At 44.2% G+C, this 17,443-nt stretch overlaps 1 protein-coding gene and 1 long non-coding RNA gene across 2 annotated transcripts in view; both read right to left on the bottom strand.

Moving 5' to 3' along the window:
- Positions 1–1,967: 1,967 nt before the first annotated feature.
- On the bottom strand, positions 1,968–6,054 carry LOC142589962 (uncharacterized). Its single transcript, XM_075701756.1, has 2 exons — positions 6,043–6,054; positions 1,968–4,662 (listed from the first exon to the last, which is right to left on the bottom strand). The coding sequence occupies exons 1-2, from the start codon at positions 6,052–6,054 to the stop codon at positions 4,255–4,257; spliced, it is 420 nt and encodes a 139-aa protein (XP_075557871.1). The 3' UTR covers positions 1,968–4,254.
- A 200-nt stretch (positions 6,055–6,254) lies between these two features.
- Positions 6,255–17,443, bottom strand: part of LOC142572470 (uncharacterized) — a 36,785-nt gene continuing 25,596 nt past the window's right edge. Inside the window, exons 2-3 of the long non-coding RNA XR_012826089.1 lie at positions 9,603–9,675; positions 6,255–6,297 (exon numbers count right to left, since the gene is read on the bottom strand). This is a non-coding gene — a long non-coding RNA (uncharacterized LOC142572470). The remainder of the gene's footprint in view (positions 6,298–9,602; positions 9,676–17,443) is intronic.

A 17,443-nucleotide genomic window follows, 5' to 3' on the forward strand; every position in this document is an offset into this window, starting at 1 on the left:
AGGACTGTAGAAAAAATACATAGTCATAACAGTAATCTCTAGACAAGTCGATGTTCATGTCACCACAAATGATAATTGGATTGCGGACAGGTATTAGAGGGTCAATAACATTTTCCATCACAGAGATGAAATTACTAATATATGAGCTAGGAGTACGGTAAACTACGCCGATAGCAACACCACATTCAAGTTTCACAAAAAGGGTTTCGGCACTTTGGTTGCTGAAGGAACTGTTAAATAGGCATTGAAACCCGAGCCTGTGGCTTATAAAAAGCGCGACGCCACCACCATGTGCTGTGCTTTCTCTAGGTTGCGATATCATCGTGTATCCAGGTATTGTTATTTTTTCATCCCTTCTGAGCCATGTTTCTGTTATCGCGATGATGTCGTAAGAAAACGAGTGTTGCGATATGTAGGTGAAAAATACGTCTAAATTTCTGTTAATACTATGGATGTTGCAGTGGACTAAGGACAAGAAATCATGTCCTTTCCATGTTTCTTCAATATCAGCGAAAGTCCTCATTTTTCTGTCTCTATGTCTTTTTTTTTACGCTTACTGCACCTGAGCAAGGTCCTCTGCGCACGTCACATGCAGTACACGCGAATTTTCTGTTTTGCGCATAAAGATCTTCCCATCCGAAACCCAACTGAATTTCCAGTTATGTTCCCTCTTTGCAATCAGCGCTTTGCCCAACAATACCTTGTTCACTGGACACAAGTGTTCATTAATAAAAATTGGAGAAATATCCTTAAAGCCAAGAAGAGATGTGTTTATTCTGTGCTTTTTAGCCGCTTTCAGGACCCTGACCTTACGGGACACTAACCGAACTACGATATTTTGTCTCGCCTTGTCTCTTGTGGGAACCCGATGAATCACCTCTATGTCTGAATCCTGGATTTCAGATTCGACACAGACAGCAATAGCTTTCATGGTTGAGGCAAGGTTTTCATCTGGAGTCACAGGAATGCCTTTCAACTCCAAATTATTTTTGCTACTGTGCTGCTGCAGGTCGACCAGTTCTTTTTTAATTTCTTTCAAGTCTTTTGAAAGGTGGGTGTTCTCATTCGTGATTTCCTTATTCCAGGCTTTGACTTCAACAAGTTCCTTCCTTATTTCTACGATTTCTGTCTTGAACGTTTCAAAATTTTCATTAATGAACTCCATGCCCTTCCTCACGTAATCGATCTCTGTTTCTATGACTTTAATTATGTCTTTTTTTATTTCGGCGTGCTGCTTATCGAGCCGATCTGACAAATCTGCAAGCGCCTTAGCTACTTCCTTCACAGTCGAAGGTGGCTTATTAGACATTCTATTGGCGATAGACGGAGCAATCCAGAAGCCTAAGTGTTGTATCTATTACGAAGTAGGTAGTTACTGACGTACCTGCGTAGAACAAGCAAGCGGTTACTTGCCGATCGACTCTGTGGCTGCCTGGATTGCTCCGCTGTGACGCCTTCTGAAACCACACCAAAAAGCCGTTGATCCTCCACGTGTCTATACTTCTGCATATCCATGAATTCACTTTTCTTCCAGACAGCAAAATACTGAAACAACTTGCCAGCCGATGCCGTGAACATCACCGCCCCTGATAAATTTAAAGCAGTTCCGGTGGACATGATTAAATACTGTTATTGCCCACTCCTTCTGTTCAGATGTAACCCGGTACTTTGAAACCTTTGTATCTGATATAAACTATTGTGGTATGTGCTACAATTTGTACTTATTGTAAGTTTTCGTCGACACCACCTACTACGCATGTGGAATTTTCGCTTTCGTACTTAGTTGTTTTATATTGGGCTTTCTTTTTATTGGCCTTTTATATTGTGTTTCTTCCCCTTCGCCGTCTAGTTTCCACACTCACCCATTCTTCATGTAAAAACCCCAAAATACAGATACTTCAGGTAAATAAGAAAAATCAAATAGCCGACACACACACAGGTAATAAGCAGTAGTTGAGGTGCTCTTTTATTTTTTATTTATTTTTAAATATGTTTGCCGTTTACACACACATCACACTCAGATTGTTCTTAGCAGTTTTTAATAATCTCGTCACAGTTGTTTGGGAGACTGCAAATGGTGAAAGTATTTTCTACATAGTTCGTGCGTGAAATATAATTTGAACAAACATTATATTCGTCGACGTGCATGCGATGAATCTGCCGATTGGCGGTATATTACTCATCAAGATGTACCAGTAGCAGCGCTCTTTTTTCAACTTCGTCTCTTCCTGTCGGCATTCTTGTGATTTCTGCTTTTTTTTGCATCTCCCTGCTCAGAAGCGATATACTAGAAGCACAGCAGGGCTCGTGCAAGACACCGGCTTTATTGCCCGAAATATCAAGATAGGTATCCTAGAGAGGGCCAAATCGAAAATTTTGTTGACATTCAGATTGCAGGTCCCCCCCTCCCCCCTCTCAGTACAGAAGTTTCACTGAAGGAAGAAAAAAATAATGCAGTTTTCCCCAAGTCGTTTACATTAGCTGCGGACCGAAAGTGGGTGCCTAAAGAAAAACAATTGCACATTTTAATGGGTTCATGGTTACGGGTAGATGCCTATACTGCATTGAAGAAGAAAGAAGAGAGACAGAGAAAGGGACAGGATGAAGTGGTGGTGATTGGAGGAGGGGGGGAGGCAGCTGCATTCGATCTCAACTGCACCGCAGGTAGATGAAGATGACCGAAAGTTGGATTCCTGATTGAACCTAGAAAAACCTAGAAGGCCTCCTTGATCGCCAAAGAGAACTTCACATTCAAATATTCGCGACACATGCCGTCACTGCACAGAGGCTGGACGAGGAGAGAGAGCCTGCATTCGTCTGAGTTCAAGAGTGAGCTTAGAACATTTTAAGCATCCATACGCCAATATATTGGGGTATCAGACACAGTAGCATACCCATAATACATGTTTAATGGTTTGGAAGGTTGCTGAAGGGTGTGCTTACGGATTACGCTTTTCACACTTGCAACCAAGTCAAATGTGACAAGGAATATTGCGTTGTAATTTTATCAACTGGTGCTTTTTTTACTGAGTTAAAATAAGAATGGTGCGTTGCTTCTTACCTATACATAAACAGCCAATAGATGATGCGAATACAGGTAGGTATTCATGTATTTACATAAAAGGTGCCCCTTAATAGTAGCAACGAACAACGGTATTATGGTAAGCTCAAGTATTTTGCGGAGGGACCGTCCTGCACTACATGGGCATTGTTGTCATGCTCTGGACCTGACGAAGGCAGCAGGGTGTGTTAGGTGCTTTGGGTTCAAACAGACGGCCGTTGGAAACTGACCCTCACAACATTCAGCCCTAAGCTGAGTGAGTCGAGAGCAGCAGGATATTAGATAACATCTTGAGATTTCATTAATTGCGTGCCTGTCTATAGACGAGGCACGTGGGTTCCATTTCCACAGTAGAATGGTAATTACGGATTTTTGGGAGAGGCTTTCTTCCTGCCAAGAAGTTAATTAGACTGGTAACGGATGGAAGGATTGTGCCGTTCCGTGTAGTGCAGTTATCTGCGGTTTAATGTCCTATTAAAGATATGCAACTTTCACTCTAATAAAGAACAACCTCAAGTTGTGGTGATGAATTGAGCGCATTGCACTCACGTGAAGCGCAGGAAAAAAATTTTGCATGCTATATGAGAAAATTTTTGAATTGATTCAAATAAAAACGTTCGAAGAAATAAATATAAGGGTATGTGATATGAGATTGATATTCGAAGCTACTAGGCAAAAAAAAAAAGATGTTCAAAGCCAGTCTTGCTGGCAGGAAATCGGCAAACAACCTTGGCTGATGAAAACAACTTTGACAAAGTGCACAAGAATATCATGTTGGGGAGGGCTGGTTGGTTTTTTCAGGGTAAACCGAAACAGCACGGCTAAAGAAGACAAAGAAGCAAACACGCATCCCTTCGTATGTCCTGTGGTGCGTGTTGGCTTCTTTGCTTCTCATTTTTGTACGAGCATGGATAGAAGTGAATTGAGGAAAGGATGGGCCTGTCGACTTCGGATACAGTGGGTAAAGAAGAGTTACCTTTGCGCTTACTTTAGCATTTTATGGCTATATCTGAGGGGGAAAGGAGGAAGGAGGGAGGGAGTGACGGAGGGGGAGGAGTGGGGAGTAGGCGGTTATGCGCTACGAACTATTCGGTGAGCTTAATGCTAGAGGCGAGTAAGGCACATACTTGAGTTTGTGTTTTGCCTACCTTTAAGCACCTTGCATCTTAAATAGAAAGACAAACAGCCGGCGGCTATCCAAGCAATTTCGACGCCGTCCGACCGCCGCCAGCAAGCCTGGTACCGAACCCTGCTGCTTTGGCAAGACCAACGTCAGTGTCAGTGAGTAAGAGCGCGTTCTCGATGCCAATGCGATCGTTGAGATAGAAGAAGTTTGGTGCTTTGCGACAAGGCAAAGCATCCTCCGGATAGCTGCAAGTCAGGCTCAGCTGGTTGAACACCGTCTGGTTGCCGCAGAAGAAGCTGAAGTGTTGCATCTCGGAAGAGCCGTCGGCGTGGCGCACCTTGTGGCACACGTGGTACACCCGGCAGTAATTGGACACGTCGGCGAAGTAGCCACTGCGCCGGCACCTGAAGGTTTTCGCCACCGGCCCCACGACCAGATTGGCGCCGTCTGCGAGCTCGTATGCAAGCCGCTTCACCTGCGCAGCCAGTAAGTCGCGCCTGTAGTTTGGCTATAACCTCTGCGGCCACCATTATGCGCGCAGCCCCCAAGTTCTCTTGGCGCAGAAAGGGCAAATGGTGCCGAAGGTCTGTACGCACCGCGGCCACGCACACAGTAAGTTGCGAGTATGCTTATTCACTGTCAAGCCAGAACAGGTGCTCATCAAACCGTGGCAACAGCGTGGAACGAATGTGTGCCTTCAGTCCTTCTGTGCTGGTCAGCACGCACTCACGACAAAGCACAGCGAGCTCCTGGAGAGATCTTTAGAAACAACCTGTCATTCTTTATATCGCAGCTCAAAACACCTCGGGCCAGGCTTCGTAACGATTCTTTTCCCAATGCATTAAAAAAAAGTGTTTGCGAATGCTTCATGCCGTTTTCGACACGACCGCCCACTCGGTACGAGGGACGACAGGAAAATTTCGAGAGGTACTTGAATAGCGAAATTTCAAAATCTAACTAAATGCGAATATCTCTCAAATAAAATAATCTTCAAATTTCGAATAGAATACCAAATACTTTGTAATTTATTAAAAAAAAGCGAACTACAGAGATTATGTGGAGAGCGTTCGAAAAAAAAAGAGAAAAAGGAAGAATTATTTATACCATTTTATACATGTAATGCTACTTTGAACTGGACATCCGTTCAAATGAGAAGCTTATAAATGAGAAACAATTGAAAAGGGACTGTATCTGGCACACAATCACAATACCAGTAATGAAATGCAGAGACAGCATGCTATCACATGCACCGTGATACACAAAGAATGTAAAGACGTGTGTTCGTTGAAAAAAAGCAAAGTAATAGTAAAGCACCGCACATAGTTTTAAAGGAGTGCAAACTTTATGTTATCTTACATACAGTAGATTGCTTTGCCTAAACAGAGAAAACAAGTGCGTAAGCTGCCCTAAAGGCGATGCATCCTTATTGAATACCTAAAATATAGTGCGCAGATGTTTGTTACTTGATACGTTTGTGTCCGTAACTGGTGACTCTGCGCAGTAAGCGCGGCTACCCTGCAGCAGAGTCATTTGCAACAGTGACCACTTGCATCTGTATTTCTCCCTGTAGGCTCCAATAACGGTTATTATTCCTTATATTAGGACAAAAACGTATCTCATACTATCTTGAACTATCAATTCTCGAATCGCATACGAATCGAATAGTCTTTGCTGTTGGATTCGTATTCAGAATTTAGAATATTCGCACGCGTTTGGAGGAAACACACATAATTGAAAGAAAAATGTTTACGAAATGCGAGCACTCTTCTCTGGGATGGGCCAAGCATGTGAAGAAAACGCGTGTTGCGACTGCCGCTGCATTCTACCGGTTGCTTACATACGCTTAGAACAATACCGAGTGCGGCATCGCGGTCTGGCGGCGAGTATGAACCTTTCGTTTGAAAGGGCCTTAATACAAGTGTGCGATCACCACGCTATAGGCATGCTGTCGGAACGCTGTCAACGGTTCGCGTGGCATTGTGAATGTTGCGCTATTTTGCTTGTGACCACGGCTATATATGCAAGGCTGAGAGTAACGCTGCCGAAGAAATGCAAGCTCAGCACCTTACCCTGGTATCAGCAGTAGCAGCGTGCATCACAAAGGCTCCGACTGAAAAGGACCAAAAGCAACAAGAAGGAACATCATAAACGGCGAATACTAGAGAAAAACAAGGCGCAAACATGAAATAAATTGATGCTGGGGCTCGAAAATTTGCTCTGATGGAAGATAATAAAGGTACCTGTATTTAGAAAAACAAAACAAACTCATGAAACGGAAACAGCTTAAACTCCCCCGAAATAGAGTTTCTGAAACAGAACAGCGATGGCAGGGGCTGAATAATCGCACTGCATAAGTAAAAAGTTTGAAAAGGAATTTCAGCCGATCCCGTAATGCGTCTTAATCAGGAGCAGCCACCTTCGGAAACAAATAGTGAACGGTCATTCCCAACACAATCTTTTGGGCAGGCGCTCGACGAACTGCCTATTCACACATTTTGTGTTTTTAGGTTCGTACTGAAGAGTTCATACTTTCCGAATCAATTCCAAAATTGAAAACCACGTGGGGATACAAAGAAAATTGCGCGTTTCGCTGTCAGCCAGAGTTAGGGCGGATCAAGGCGAAAGAAACGTAGCTAAAATGACACGCAAGACTATGCTGAATTGCTCTATAGTCCGTAGCGAGGCTTGGTACAGGACTGGAAATAATGAGATGTAGGCAACGAACCCTCCAAAACTCATTAGGAGTTGCAGGACTACCTTTGTTCTTTAAAATGTTTTTTTTTTTATCAGGCAAGGTTATTTTCGCGCGCTTATCTATGGCGTTGCACGAAGATGGCCTGGCGCAACCCCTAGTAGTATCCGGTTCACTAACCTTTCTCGCTTCATCTTTCGTCACTTTTCCCGCGATTTCTTTTTGTGCGAGCGTCTCCGAGCCACTTAAGCTTTCCCAACATTCGCTACATGTTATTGGAGTTTCTCCGTGTCCGAAGATAGAACAGAGAATAAAACGCCGGGTCAGAAGCTCTTTTTCTTATACCAGTGACTTCCAAGATTAATCTTACGTTACAAACGATGAAAACAAAATATATGAGGTTTAATTTGCAATCAGAATCGTGTCAAGAGTACGTTTTAATTCGACATAAATAAGAACCATAGATATGTCCGAAATAAACTCGGAAATTTAGGCCCATATACAGCTTATGGTCCTGACGGCATAGCAAGACAAATACTGGACCGTTGTGGTGCACATATTTCGCTTTATTTAGACGTGATATTTAACAAATCGTGGCAGTGTCAAAAACTATCCAAGGACTCGAAATTAGCAAATGTGATGCGCATACATAAAGCTGGTGATCGGAGCAGCGTTTAGGATTACACGCCGGTGTAATCTACCTCCATCTGCTGTGAAACACTTGGACATCTTCGGAAATATACTAAAACAGTGCAACTGATACAAGCACACCCAGAGACACAAATACCACAGAACAAGCGCTCTTCTTGCGTGGTATTTGTGTCTCTGGGTGTCCATGTATCAGTCGCGCTAAAAAAACATAATTACAGGATCTTACGCCCCAAAACCACTTTCTGATTATGAGGCACGCCGTAGTGGAGGACTCCGGAAATTTCGACCACCTGGGGTTCTTTAACGTGCACCTAAATGTAAGTACACGGGTGTTTTCGCATTTCGCCCCCATCGAAATGCGGCCGCCGTGACCGGGATTCCCTCCCGCGACCTTGTGCTCAGCAGCCTAACACCACAGCCACTGAGCAACCACGGCGGGTGTCAGTCGCGCTGTTTGAGTCTAGTTCGTAAGATGCATCGAATAGCCTTCACTTGGACATGTAGTGTACTCAAGTCCTAATAAGCATCTTCAGTAAAACCCTTTTCAGCGTGAACTCAATATGATTTTTCGCTCACATTTTTCCTCCACAACGCAGCTCACGGAACTTGTATATGACATAGTATTCAGAGCCATCAATGCTGTACAAATGTACCTGATTTCTCTAGGTTAAATAAAAGATTTGATGTCGTATTGAAAGATTTATTGTTACATAAGATATCGTTCATACGCTTGCCAGACTCGCTCCTTGGATAGCTTATCACATCTGTACTCATCACAACAACGCGTTGTGATGAGCGGCTAGTCATCGTCGCCCGTGATTTTCTTACCTGCCCGGTCTATTATTTTTTCTGAAAGTTAATGATTTGCCGATAGAATTCAATCCGCCATTAGGCTATGCACCAAACATTGCGTTGAATCTCACAATGATGTCATTGTATTAAAGCCTGACCTGATCAAATTTCTTTCTTGGTGCAATAAATGGAAGATAACAACCACGTGCTAGTACATTCTTTTCACGAATAAGAAAGTTAAAGTGCAAAGCGCGTATTTTCAATAAAATAGGCAGAGTTAAGTATCTCGGCTTCACAATTACGGATGCTCTGGGCAAGGTTGCGCGTGTTGACAATATCAAACAAGGCTACAAAGTTACTGAACTTTTTTCAACGCAGACTTAAGCATGTCCCACAGTCATTAGAAAACGACACCATACTTGAATTTGCATGTATAGCATGAGGTCAGTTTACAGGTGCCCTTGTAGACAAAATAAAGAGGGTAATAAATCGCTCTGCTATATTCGTCAGAGTTAATTGTAATTTTTATATGAAAATCTTTCAAATCATAAGGGACCTTGGCTGGAAGCCGTTAGCCTCATGTAGACTGACGTTACACCGGAAATATTTTTTGTTCAGGACTGCCAAAATCTAGCCGGCATTGGTAGAAACATTTATCTCAAACCCTCATATAAGAGGAGATTGCACGGAAAATATTCACTTTAACACGCTTAAGTATTCATCTTTTTGCTCTCACGATTAACGACTAGAATGCGCTTCCACGGGAAGTAGTCGATGCACGTTATTTTTTTTATTACCGTATGAAGTGTGTTCTCAAGCACTTAACTTTTTGTTCCTTCTTCACGTTCGCCTTTTCTCAAATGTCCGGTAATATTGTTTGTTGTGGCCATTTTTGTACTTAATCACTTTGAACTTATGTTTGTCGCTTTTGTTTCCTATAATATTGTAGCCGCCCCCTCTCTCTCTCCAATGTAAGCTCCCAACAATAATGCCTTTTTTGGCTGTAGGTACTTGTAGTAAGTATATAAATAAATAAAAGCCGCCTGACTGTAACTGCACGAGCCTTTATCAATCGCGTACGTATCTGTTGGGAACAAACATCCCGAATCGCCACCGTTGCCCTCGTCGATATGAAATCGCTACATGCTGTTGGTGTCATACAAGCAAAACAGACAGGTGTATTCGCGAGCAAATGGGTGCGCAGGCCCCACTGTGAAGTGGTGGAAACAGTGGGAGCATTTATGAAAATGGATGTGCGCAGGTATTGCACGTGAACTTACCGCAGAGGTAACCTATTAAAGCTTCCATGCTCCGATTCGTATGGGCAGCCTGAGTCGTGGTGTACAGGATTAGCTGCAAAGAGGTATTAAGTCAGTCTTGCAAAAATGTTTAGACGGACCTTTGGAGGACTTCTCCGTGACCAATTTCCGAACGGTTGGCTCGTTTTGTTAACCAATTAAATGTTAATATTTGTCAGTGGACAAACATTAACTTTCTTGGCTTAAGTGAAGAAAGAGAAAGCCATAAAAAAGATCGATTATATTTTCATTACTACTACTACTACTACTACTACTACTACTACTACTACTACTACTACTACTACTACTACTACTACTACTACTAATAATAATAATAATAATAATAATAATAATATTATTATTATTATTATTACTATTGAGTTAATCCCTCTAATGCATTTATGAAAGCTAGCGGAATCTTGGCAAATCACTTTGAGTGGGTAAGCGCCAGTGCCTTTGATATGGAGAAAAGAGGAAGACTAGAAGGAAGCGACACGTTTATTTTTGAAACCTAGTCATAAAAATTTAAAGTGAGGGCCATGGGCAATAGGCTCTCACTACGTCACAGGCAAGCGGTATAATTTCTAGCCGCCGAGCGTGTATAGAGCACGGGGAAAAGTAAAGCGGAGAGCGGGTGTGAGGGCGATCGTGAAAAAGGCGTAACTAAAAGCTACCGCTAACCAAACAGTGTATTGAAAAGCCCGGCAACCATGCAGTGGCCTATTTACCCGCGAGTAAATGGGCAAATGGACCCAGAAAAAAATGTGGTGCGGCGTCGTTGCCTTGCCGAGGTTAGCAGCCTGACGCCATGCTCCCTCGTATTTTTTCCCTTGCTCCATAATTCATAAGATCATCATCATCGTGATCATCCGGTTTGGTTGAGCAGTGTGGCGCAGCTAACGGACACGTATACTCAAGTCTAATTCCCTGGCTTGTTTGAGTTTGAATCTAATACGGCGCTACTATTCAGTGCTATCTTTCAACCAATCGCGCACACGCTTCGGTTCGGTATGCCTTGCCGGCTCGTCTAAATGGGATTGCACCGTCGTCTTTGACATGACCAAAGCAAACGCCTTAGAAAGTCGGATGGCCGACTCCAATGACAGTATCTGAGCGGCAAAGAGAAAGACCTTGCGGGAGGTTGACGGTTGAATGGGGAGTAATGGCTGCAATTTGCGCGGAAGTTACCACAGACGATTACATGCGCTTCTTTGTTCTTGACGAATAAGCCATGCATCGCCGCCTAAATTAGCAAAAGACGATACAACCTCCCAAATGTTTTCTTGATCAAATTCAGACACGAACAGGCCAGAATTTTCTGAGCTTTTCATCGTTTGGAAAGTAGACAAAGCAAAAGCACCCTTTCTTTAAGGTCTGGCCGTCGTCTATGCGAGCCTCGTGCTTCTGCAGGTCTAATTTATGTCAGCGCATGGTTGGCGTATTCTAATGTCCAAGTGATATACGGCGTTGGAGCATCTTTAGAAAGAAAACAAAAACTGAATTCTGGACTTTTGACCGCGAAAGTCGCAATGTGAGGCACGTCGTAGTGGGGGACTGAGGATTAAATTTGGCCACCAGGGGATCTTTAACGAGCCCCCACTGCACGGGGCACAGACGTTTTTTGCCTTGCGGCTGCTGCGGCTGGGATTCGATCCCGCGACCTCGTGCTTAGCAGCGCAGCACCATAGCCGCTAAGCCACCGCGGCGGGTGCATTTTAAAGCTCGCATGTGTGCGTAGCAGACAGTCACTAAAGACGGTAACCGACTTGAATCTTGCAAATGACTACTCGATTCTTGCTGTACTGGCAGCGTCTTTTGATGAATTCTCCTTCCTTAGTTATGATAGTAGCATTGATGACTTGGTTGATAAGTACTGCAATATTGTAGGCGAATGCGTTGCTAAATTTGTCCCGAGGAAACGTGTTAAACGAAATTTCTCCTGGCATACAGGAGAAATTATCCAGATACCCCGCCACATCAAACGCCTTTGTGGCGTAACAAGACTGATAAATGCCGTAGCCACTTGCTATGCTCCGCTTAAGCCTTCACTACAAAAAAAAAAAAAAGAAGAGATGCACGAGGCCAAAGAATTTTACTATGACAATACCCTAGGGATTTTCATTAAGGAAAGTCCGTCCAAATTTCGGAAATGAGTCAACCCGCAGTTCACCATGATTTATTTGCAGCCAACCGTGCTCCGACCCCTTGATCATCGCTTGAACCTTTAATGAGTACTTTGAGTCCGTCTATGGACAAGATAATGACAATAGCCCTGTCTATAATGTTTCTTGTCCGTTCCCCGCATTACCAGACATTGTTGCACACTGTGCAGGTGTGCACAACATTTTGCTTAAAATTGACGAATCTTAATGTTCTGGACTTGACGGTACACCTCAAACATGTTCTGAAACAGATACTCCGAAGAGAACACCCGCTACCTAACAGTAATATTTACTCAGCCACTAGGCACTTGTTCCGTTCCTCTCATATGGAAATATGATATAACGTTATTACTGCATTATAGCAAGCAAGTTTTAACCAATTATTGGCCAATATCTCTGCTTTTGTCACCGTGTAAGCTTCTTGAACACATCATTCACAAACATATTGTAGCATACCTAAAGTGTAATGCGGTTTTCTAGCGTTGACAATTCATGGTACGAAGGAGTGGTTCCTACTGCATGGAAGTCCAGCGGCCTTGTGCCTTTGCTCAAACCTGGAAAATCGTCCCTAGACGATTTTCCAGGTTTGAGCAAAGGAGCATAAGGGTGATTTTCCAGGTCTTATCCTCCCATTTCTCTGGTCAGTTGTCTAGTAGAAGTGATGGAGAGGACGGCACTGACACGTCTAGAGTGGTATCTAGAACATTACGAGATATACCCTGATGCTATGGCATGCTTCCTACGCGGACGCTCCTCTATAGACAATGTCATAGATCTTGTCTTGTGTGTTCAGTCCGAAAGAAGTCTAAGGAGACTGTCAGTGGCGATGTTGCTGGACGCTAAAGGCGCTTATGATTACACAAGTAATCGAGCCATCCTTGACGCCTTGGGAGATGTCGGCCTAGGTGGCCTGGTTTTCAATGGATATTCCGCTACTTGAAGGACAGGTCGTTCTTTATGCAAAGAGAGGATGGTGCGACAACCAAACATAAAACCGACTGTGGCGTACCACAGGAAGGACGCTTGAGCCCCACTTTATTTAACCCCGTGGTCATCGACCTGGTTCATTTCCTTCCGCAATCCGTTCATGCGTCGATCTATGCATATACATTTGGTTATCAGCAGCGACCCGTCACCAAGTGCATGCGAAACTCCAAAAAGCGGCAACACTAACACCAGCTAATATTCGAGTACGAGGTCTGGAGGTGTCCCCGAGAAGTGCTCTATGGTCGCTTTATTGAGAAAATTAATGAGACAGTACGTCGTCAGAATTAATGCCGATCACCTACGAGAAGACGCTCCGTTTTCTAGGAGTGATAATAGATCGAGACCTTTCTGGGAGTCTTCATGTCTCTTACTTAAAAAAGAAGGTAGCCATGATAACCTATCTCCTCAGATTTCTCACGGGAAAGTCATGGGGTGCGTCTGTCAGGACGATGCTTCAACTCTACAACGCACTATTGCTGGGCCTCCTACGATATAGCTTACCTGTACTGGGTGGGACCGGTAGAATCAACCTACATGCTTTCCAGTCTGTGTAAGTTCAAGCTCTGTAAATATGCCTTGGTCTTCCCAGGGGCGCACCTACGCCAGCAACGAAACCGTCGTGCATAACCACCCCTTCAATACGTACATTCAAGTCGACGCTGTAAGAATGCACATCAAGCACTTCGCCCGACTTCTATCCCATCATCTCGCCTCGCTTCCTGCCGCTCAATCTCGTTCAGCGTTTAGCAGGATTATTGTCACCAACCATGGAGCTTTACCGTCGAACCTCACGCCTACAGCACAATCGTCTCTACCGCTGTGGTACCTGCATCGACCCCAAGCCCTTCTTGTCATTCCGGCCAGCAAAGAGAAAACGGAGATGTGATCTTTCGCTTTCAAACAAACCGTACTTTCATTCCTGCATGAGAAGCACAGAGAATGCATCCACGTTTACACGGACGCTTCTGTCTCCTCCAAAAGTTCGGCTGGAGCAGTTGTAATTCCCCCGAAATCTATCATCATCCAATTCAAGACGTCTCACATTACCTCACCGACGTCTGCAGAACTCGCAGTTATCCGTGCTACTCTGGAGTTTATTGGTCACGAATCATCACAGTTGTGGCCCTTCTTTTGTGAATAGAAGGCAGCTCTCCAGTGTCTGCTGTCCCCTTTCAACCGCGGACGTAACGTGCAATTAGTCGCAGACATTCGACTAATTCTCCATCACTCAGTCGATAAGGGGCACAATATTTACTACCACTGGATATCACGTCACAGCGGAATTTCCGGAGATCACAGTGCGGATGACGCTATCCAATCGGCCCACGACCGTGGATATATGATACCAATACCCTATTATACCAGTACCAAGGCTTCGCGCCAACGCACGCGACCTTACACAGACTCTGTGGAATGCCAGTGAATTCACGAACGCACGTGTCCACAGATTGCATCCACGTCTCCAATTTCCTCTTCCACCAGCGATAACACGAGCGGAAGTAACACCTCTGTGCCGCCTGTGGCTCGGCGTGACATTAACGAACGCCTATTCCTTCCGCATTAGAATGACCGACAGCCCTGCTTGCGACAACTGCGGCTGCGAGGAGACGATCAAGAACCTCCTCTGTGACTGTCCCCGTTACACTATGTCAAGAAAAGTCCTTGTGCCTGCTCTCGAAAAACTGGACGATCGCCCCTTCACAGAACAAAAGTTCTAGGACACTGGTCCAGAAGGATTGCGGCACTGAAGGCCTTGAGTGCTCTGCTCAAGTGCTTAGGGGCTTGTGAATTCCGCGACCGACTTTGAAAGTTGCAGCGTGCAGCAGCGCGTTATTGTGTGGATATCACATCTCACTAATTTTTAAAGAATTTGTTTCTTCTATCACATTTTATCCCCTTTACCCATTTCGCCAGTACAGAATAGACAGCCGGTGTACCTACACTAACTAGCCTCCCTGTCTTTCCTTTCCCTTTCTCTCTCTCTAGCTCGCGTCATCAAACACGGCTTTCGACCTGGTCTCGCAACATTTACTCAGCTCATAGAACTCATACATGACATTGCATCAGCACTTAATCTATGCGGCTAGGTTGACGCAATTTTCATCGATTGTAGCGAAGTTTTTGACTTGGTTTGTCGCAACAAACTTCTCTTGAAACTGAGCGCATTTCTAAAAGATACGGAATTGCTTTACTGGATTGCTGGATATTTGTGCATGCGTTCTCAGTTCATCATAATTAATCAAGCGTAGTCTTGCTCTGTAGACCTAACTTCATATGTTGAGGTGTACCATAGGGATTAGTCATTCGACCTCTCCTATTTGTTATTTATATTAATGGGATGTAAATATTGTTGCGAACACTCCAGTTAAAAATCGTTTGTATGCCGATGATTATATCTTATAGACTAATATAGCCAGCACTCACGATCTAAATATGTTGAGCAATGTGTTTTCTCTGTTCTGGGGACAGAGTGACCTATGGCAGATGTAAATAAATTTCAAGAAGCAGTATTCATGACGCTCACCAGAAAAATACGTTTGCACTTCGAGTACGCAACCAAACGACAAAAAGTAGTTGATGTGAACGAATTCAACTACATCGAAATAACTTTTACGTCTAGCCTGAATAGGCATGACCACGTAGAACGAATATGTGCATGCGCATAAAGAAAGCTTGGCTACGTAAAGCGTAATTTAAAGAATGACACTATCGACTGCAAGCTGTTGGCATACAAATCTCTGGTGCACCCGGTTCATGAATATGCCTCTGTTGCAGGGTCTATCAATTTTTCGCAGGACATTGAAAATTTTGAAGCAGTAAAAAAAATATATATATAGAAAAAGGCAATTAGATTCATTTGCCAGAGGCGCGATAGCTACTTTTCACGGAAAGTACAAGCTGCCACTTATCACTTTCTTCGTTAAAGCACTGGTAAAGCAACAATAATAATTTATCTTGACCACTTGCTCACACATGGTGGGGCTACGAATGGACAAAAATGAGGAATTATTGACTTTTATACGGAAACAAACGATCCTACCTATGAATGGTACAGTTCCGTGCTTGCCTTATCGAAGCGTAAAACTAAAGCAGTTGAGCAGCTTATTAGTTGCATAGCGTAACGTTCCTACGCGAAGCTGCAATGCGAAGAACACCAGTATAAGCATAACCCATTCCAAACTACAGCAAACAGTCTTCTCCACGCGTTTAATTTGACCAAACCAAGATGGCAGAAAAAGAAATATCAAGAGCCTAATAAGGAGTGACTGCTCAAGATGGTGCCACGATTCGTGTCACGCTCCCTTACTAATTACATCGTCGTACGTAGCCCGTGATCCTCCCTTTCGACATGGCTGCAAGCTCGCGGAGACGGCCTTTTTGGTTGGAGTGATTGATTTTGACACGTGGCGAATTGAATTTAACTGAATTCTGGGGTTTTGCCTCATAATCCCATCGTACATTTGGCACGCGGTAGTGGGGGACTGCGGATTAATTATGATTAATTATTAATTATTGTTAATTTGATATACTCTCTATGCACGGGACATGGGCGTTTTTTGTATTTAGCTCACATAGGAATGTGGCTGCCGCGGCCGGAGTTTGATCCCGCGACCTTCTGCTTAGCCGCGCAACACTGTACACGCTAAGCCACCGCGGCGGATGACGCGTGGGGAAGCTAGCCAACAGAATTTTGCATGTTAAAATAGAGGCACCAGGTTTCGGGCTCAGCTGTTCGCTATTTGCTTTGAAGTGGGCGTTACCTTTAGAGTGCAGCAGTTAGGCGTCCGTTCCTATGGTGAGCGTCGCCGTGTCTCTGCGTCCCTCGTAACCGAGCGAACGAGTGCAGCGAAGGATGAAAAAGCGAATGTGGAGCGTGCACACACACACACACACACACACACACACACACACACACACACACACACACACACACACACACACACACACACACACACACACACACACACACACATATATATATATATATATATATATATATATATATATATATATATATATATATATATATATAGCGAGAGTTGAAAGAAAGGCGATAGCGAAGAGAAGAGAGTGCGAGGAGGACAGCGGAGGAAGAAGTATGGTGAAAGGGTGAGGAGGAAAGGGGAGCGCCGCGCGAGACATGCTCCACGGCTGCGACCCACTGCGCATACGCTATTTCGCCTGCACCGCCTCCGCTAGAGTCACGCGCACTCATGTTCTATCTCGTCAATAAGCGACGCAACCGATGGAAGTGCTTCGTCTGACGCTGTTGCTAAACAAGCTGCACAAGCGGAGGATCAGCGCCGTCACCGACAGCACCCTGCTGTTCAGATTCAACTTCTTTGCCCCAATATAACGCGAATTCAAAGTAGCTAAACAACTGTGCTCAAACTTCGTGGCACTGGCCGGGCGGCCGAAAGAAAAAATCATGAGCCATTCCAATTTGTGAAGGTGGTTGACGAGCGAAGCTGTTTAGCACACGACACGGAGATGACACATAATTTTAAACCAAGGTACGAACTCATTTATTGTCTTGATGGGTGGTCATTGTTTTACTTGCGACTGCAATCACATTCTTTGATAATGTCAAATCGATGCACGTACGCCGCTGGGTGGTCGTTTGGGCTGGATCAGTGTGGCATCGGAAGGAATATGTCTGCAACACGGAACGCG

This window comes from Dermacentor variabilis, chromosome 1, assembly GCF_050947875.1.
Source record: "Dermacentor variabilis isolate Ectoservices chromosome 1, ASM5094787v1, whole genome shotgun sequence".
NCBI lineage: Eukaryota > Metazoa > Arthropoda > Arachnida > Ixodida > Ixodidae > Dermacentor > Dermacentor variabilis.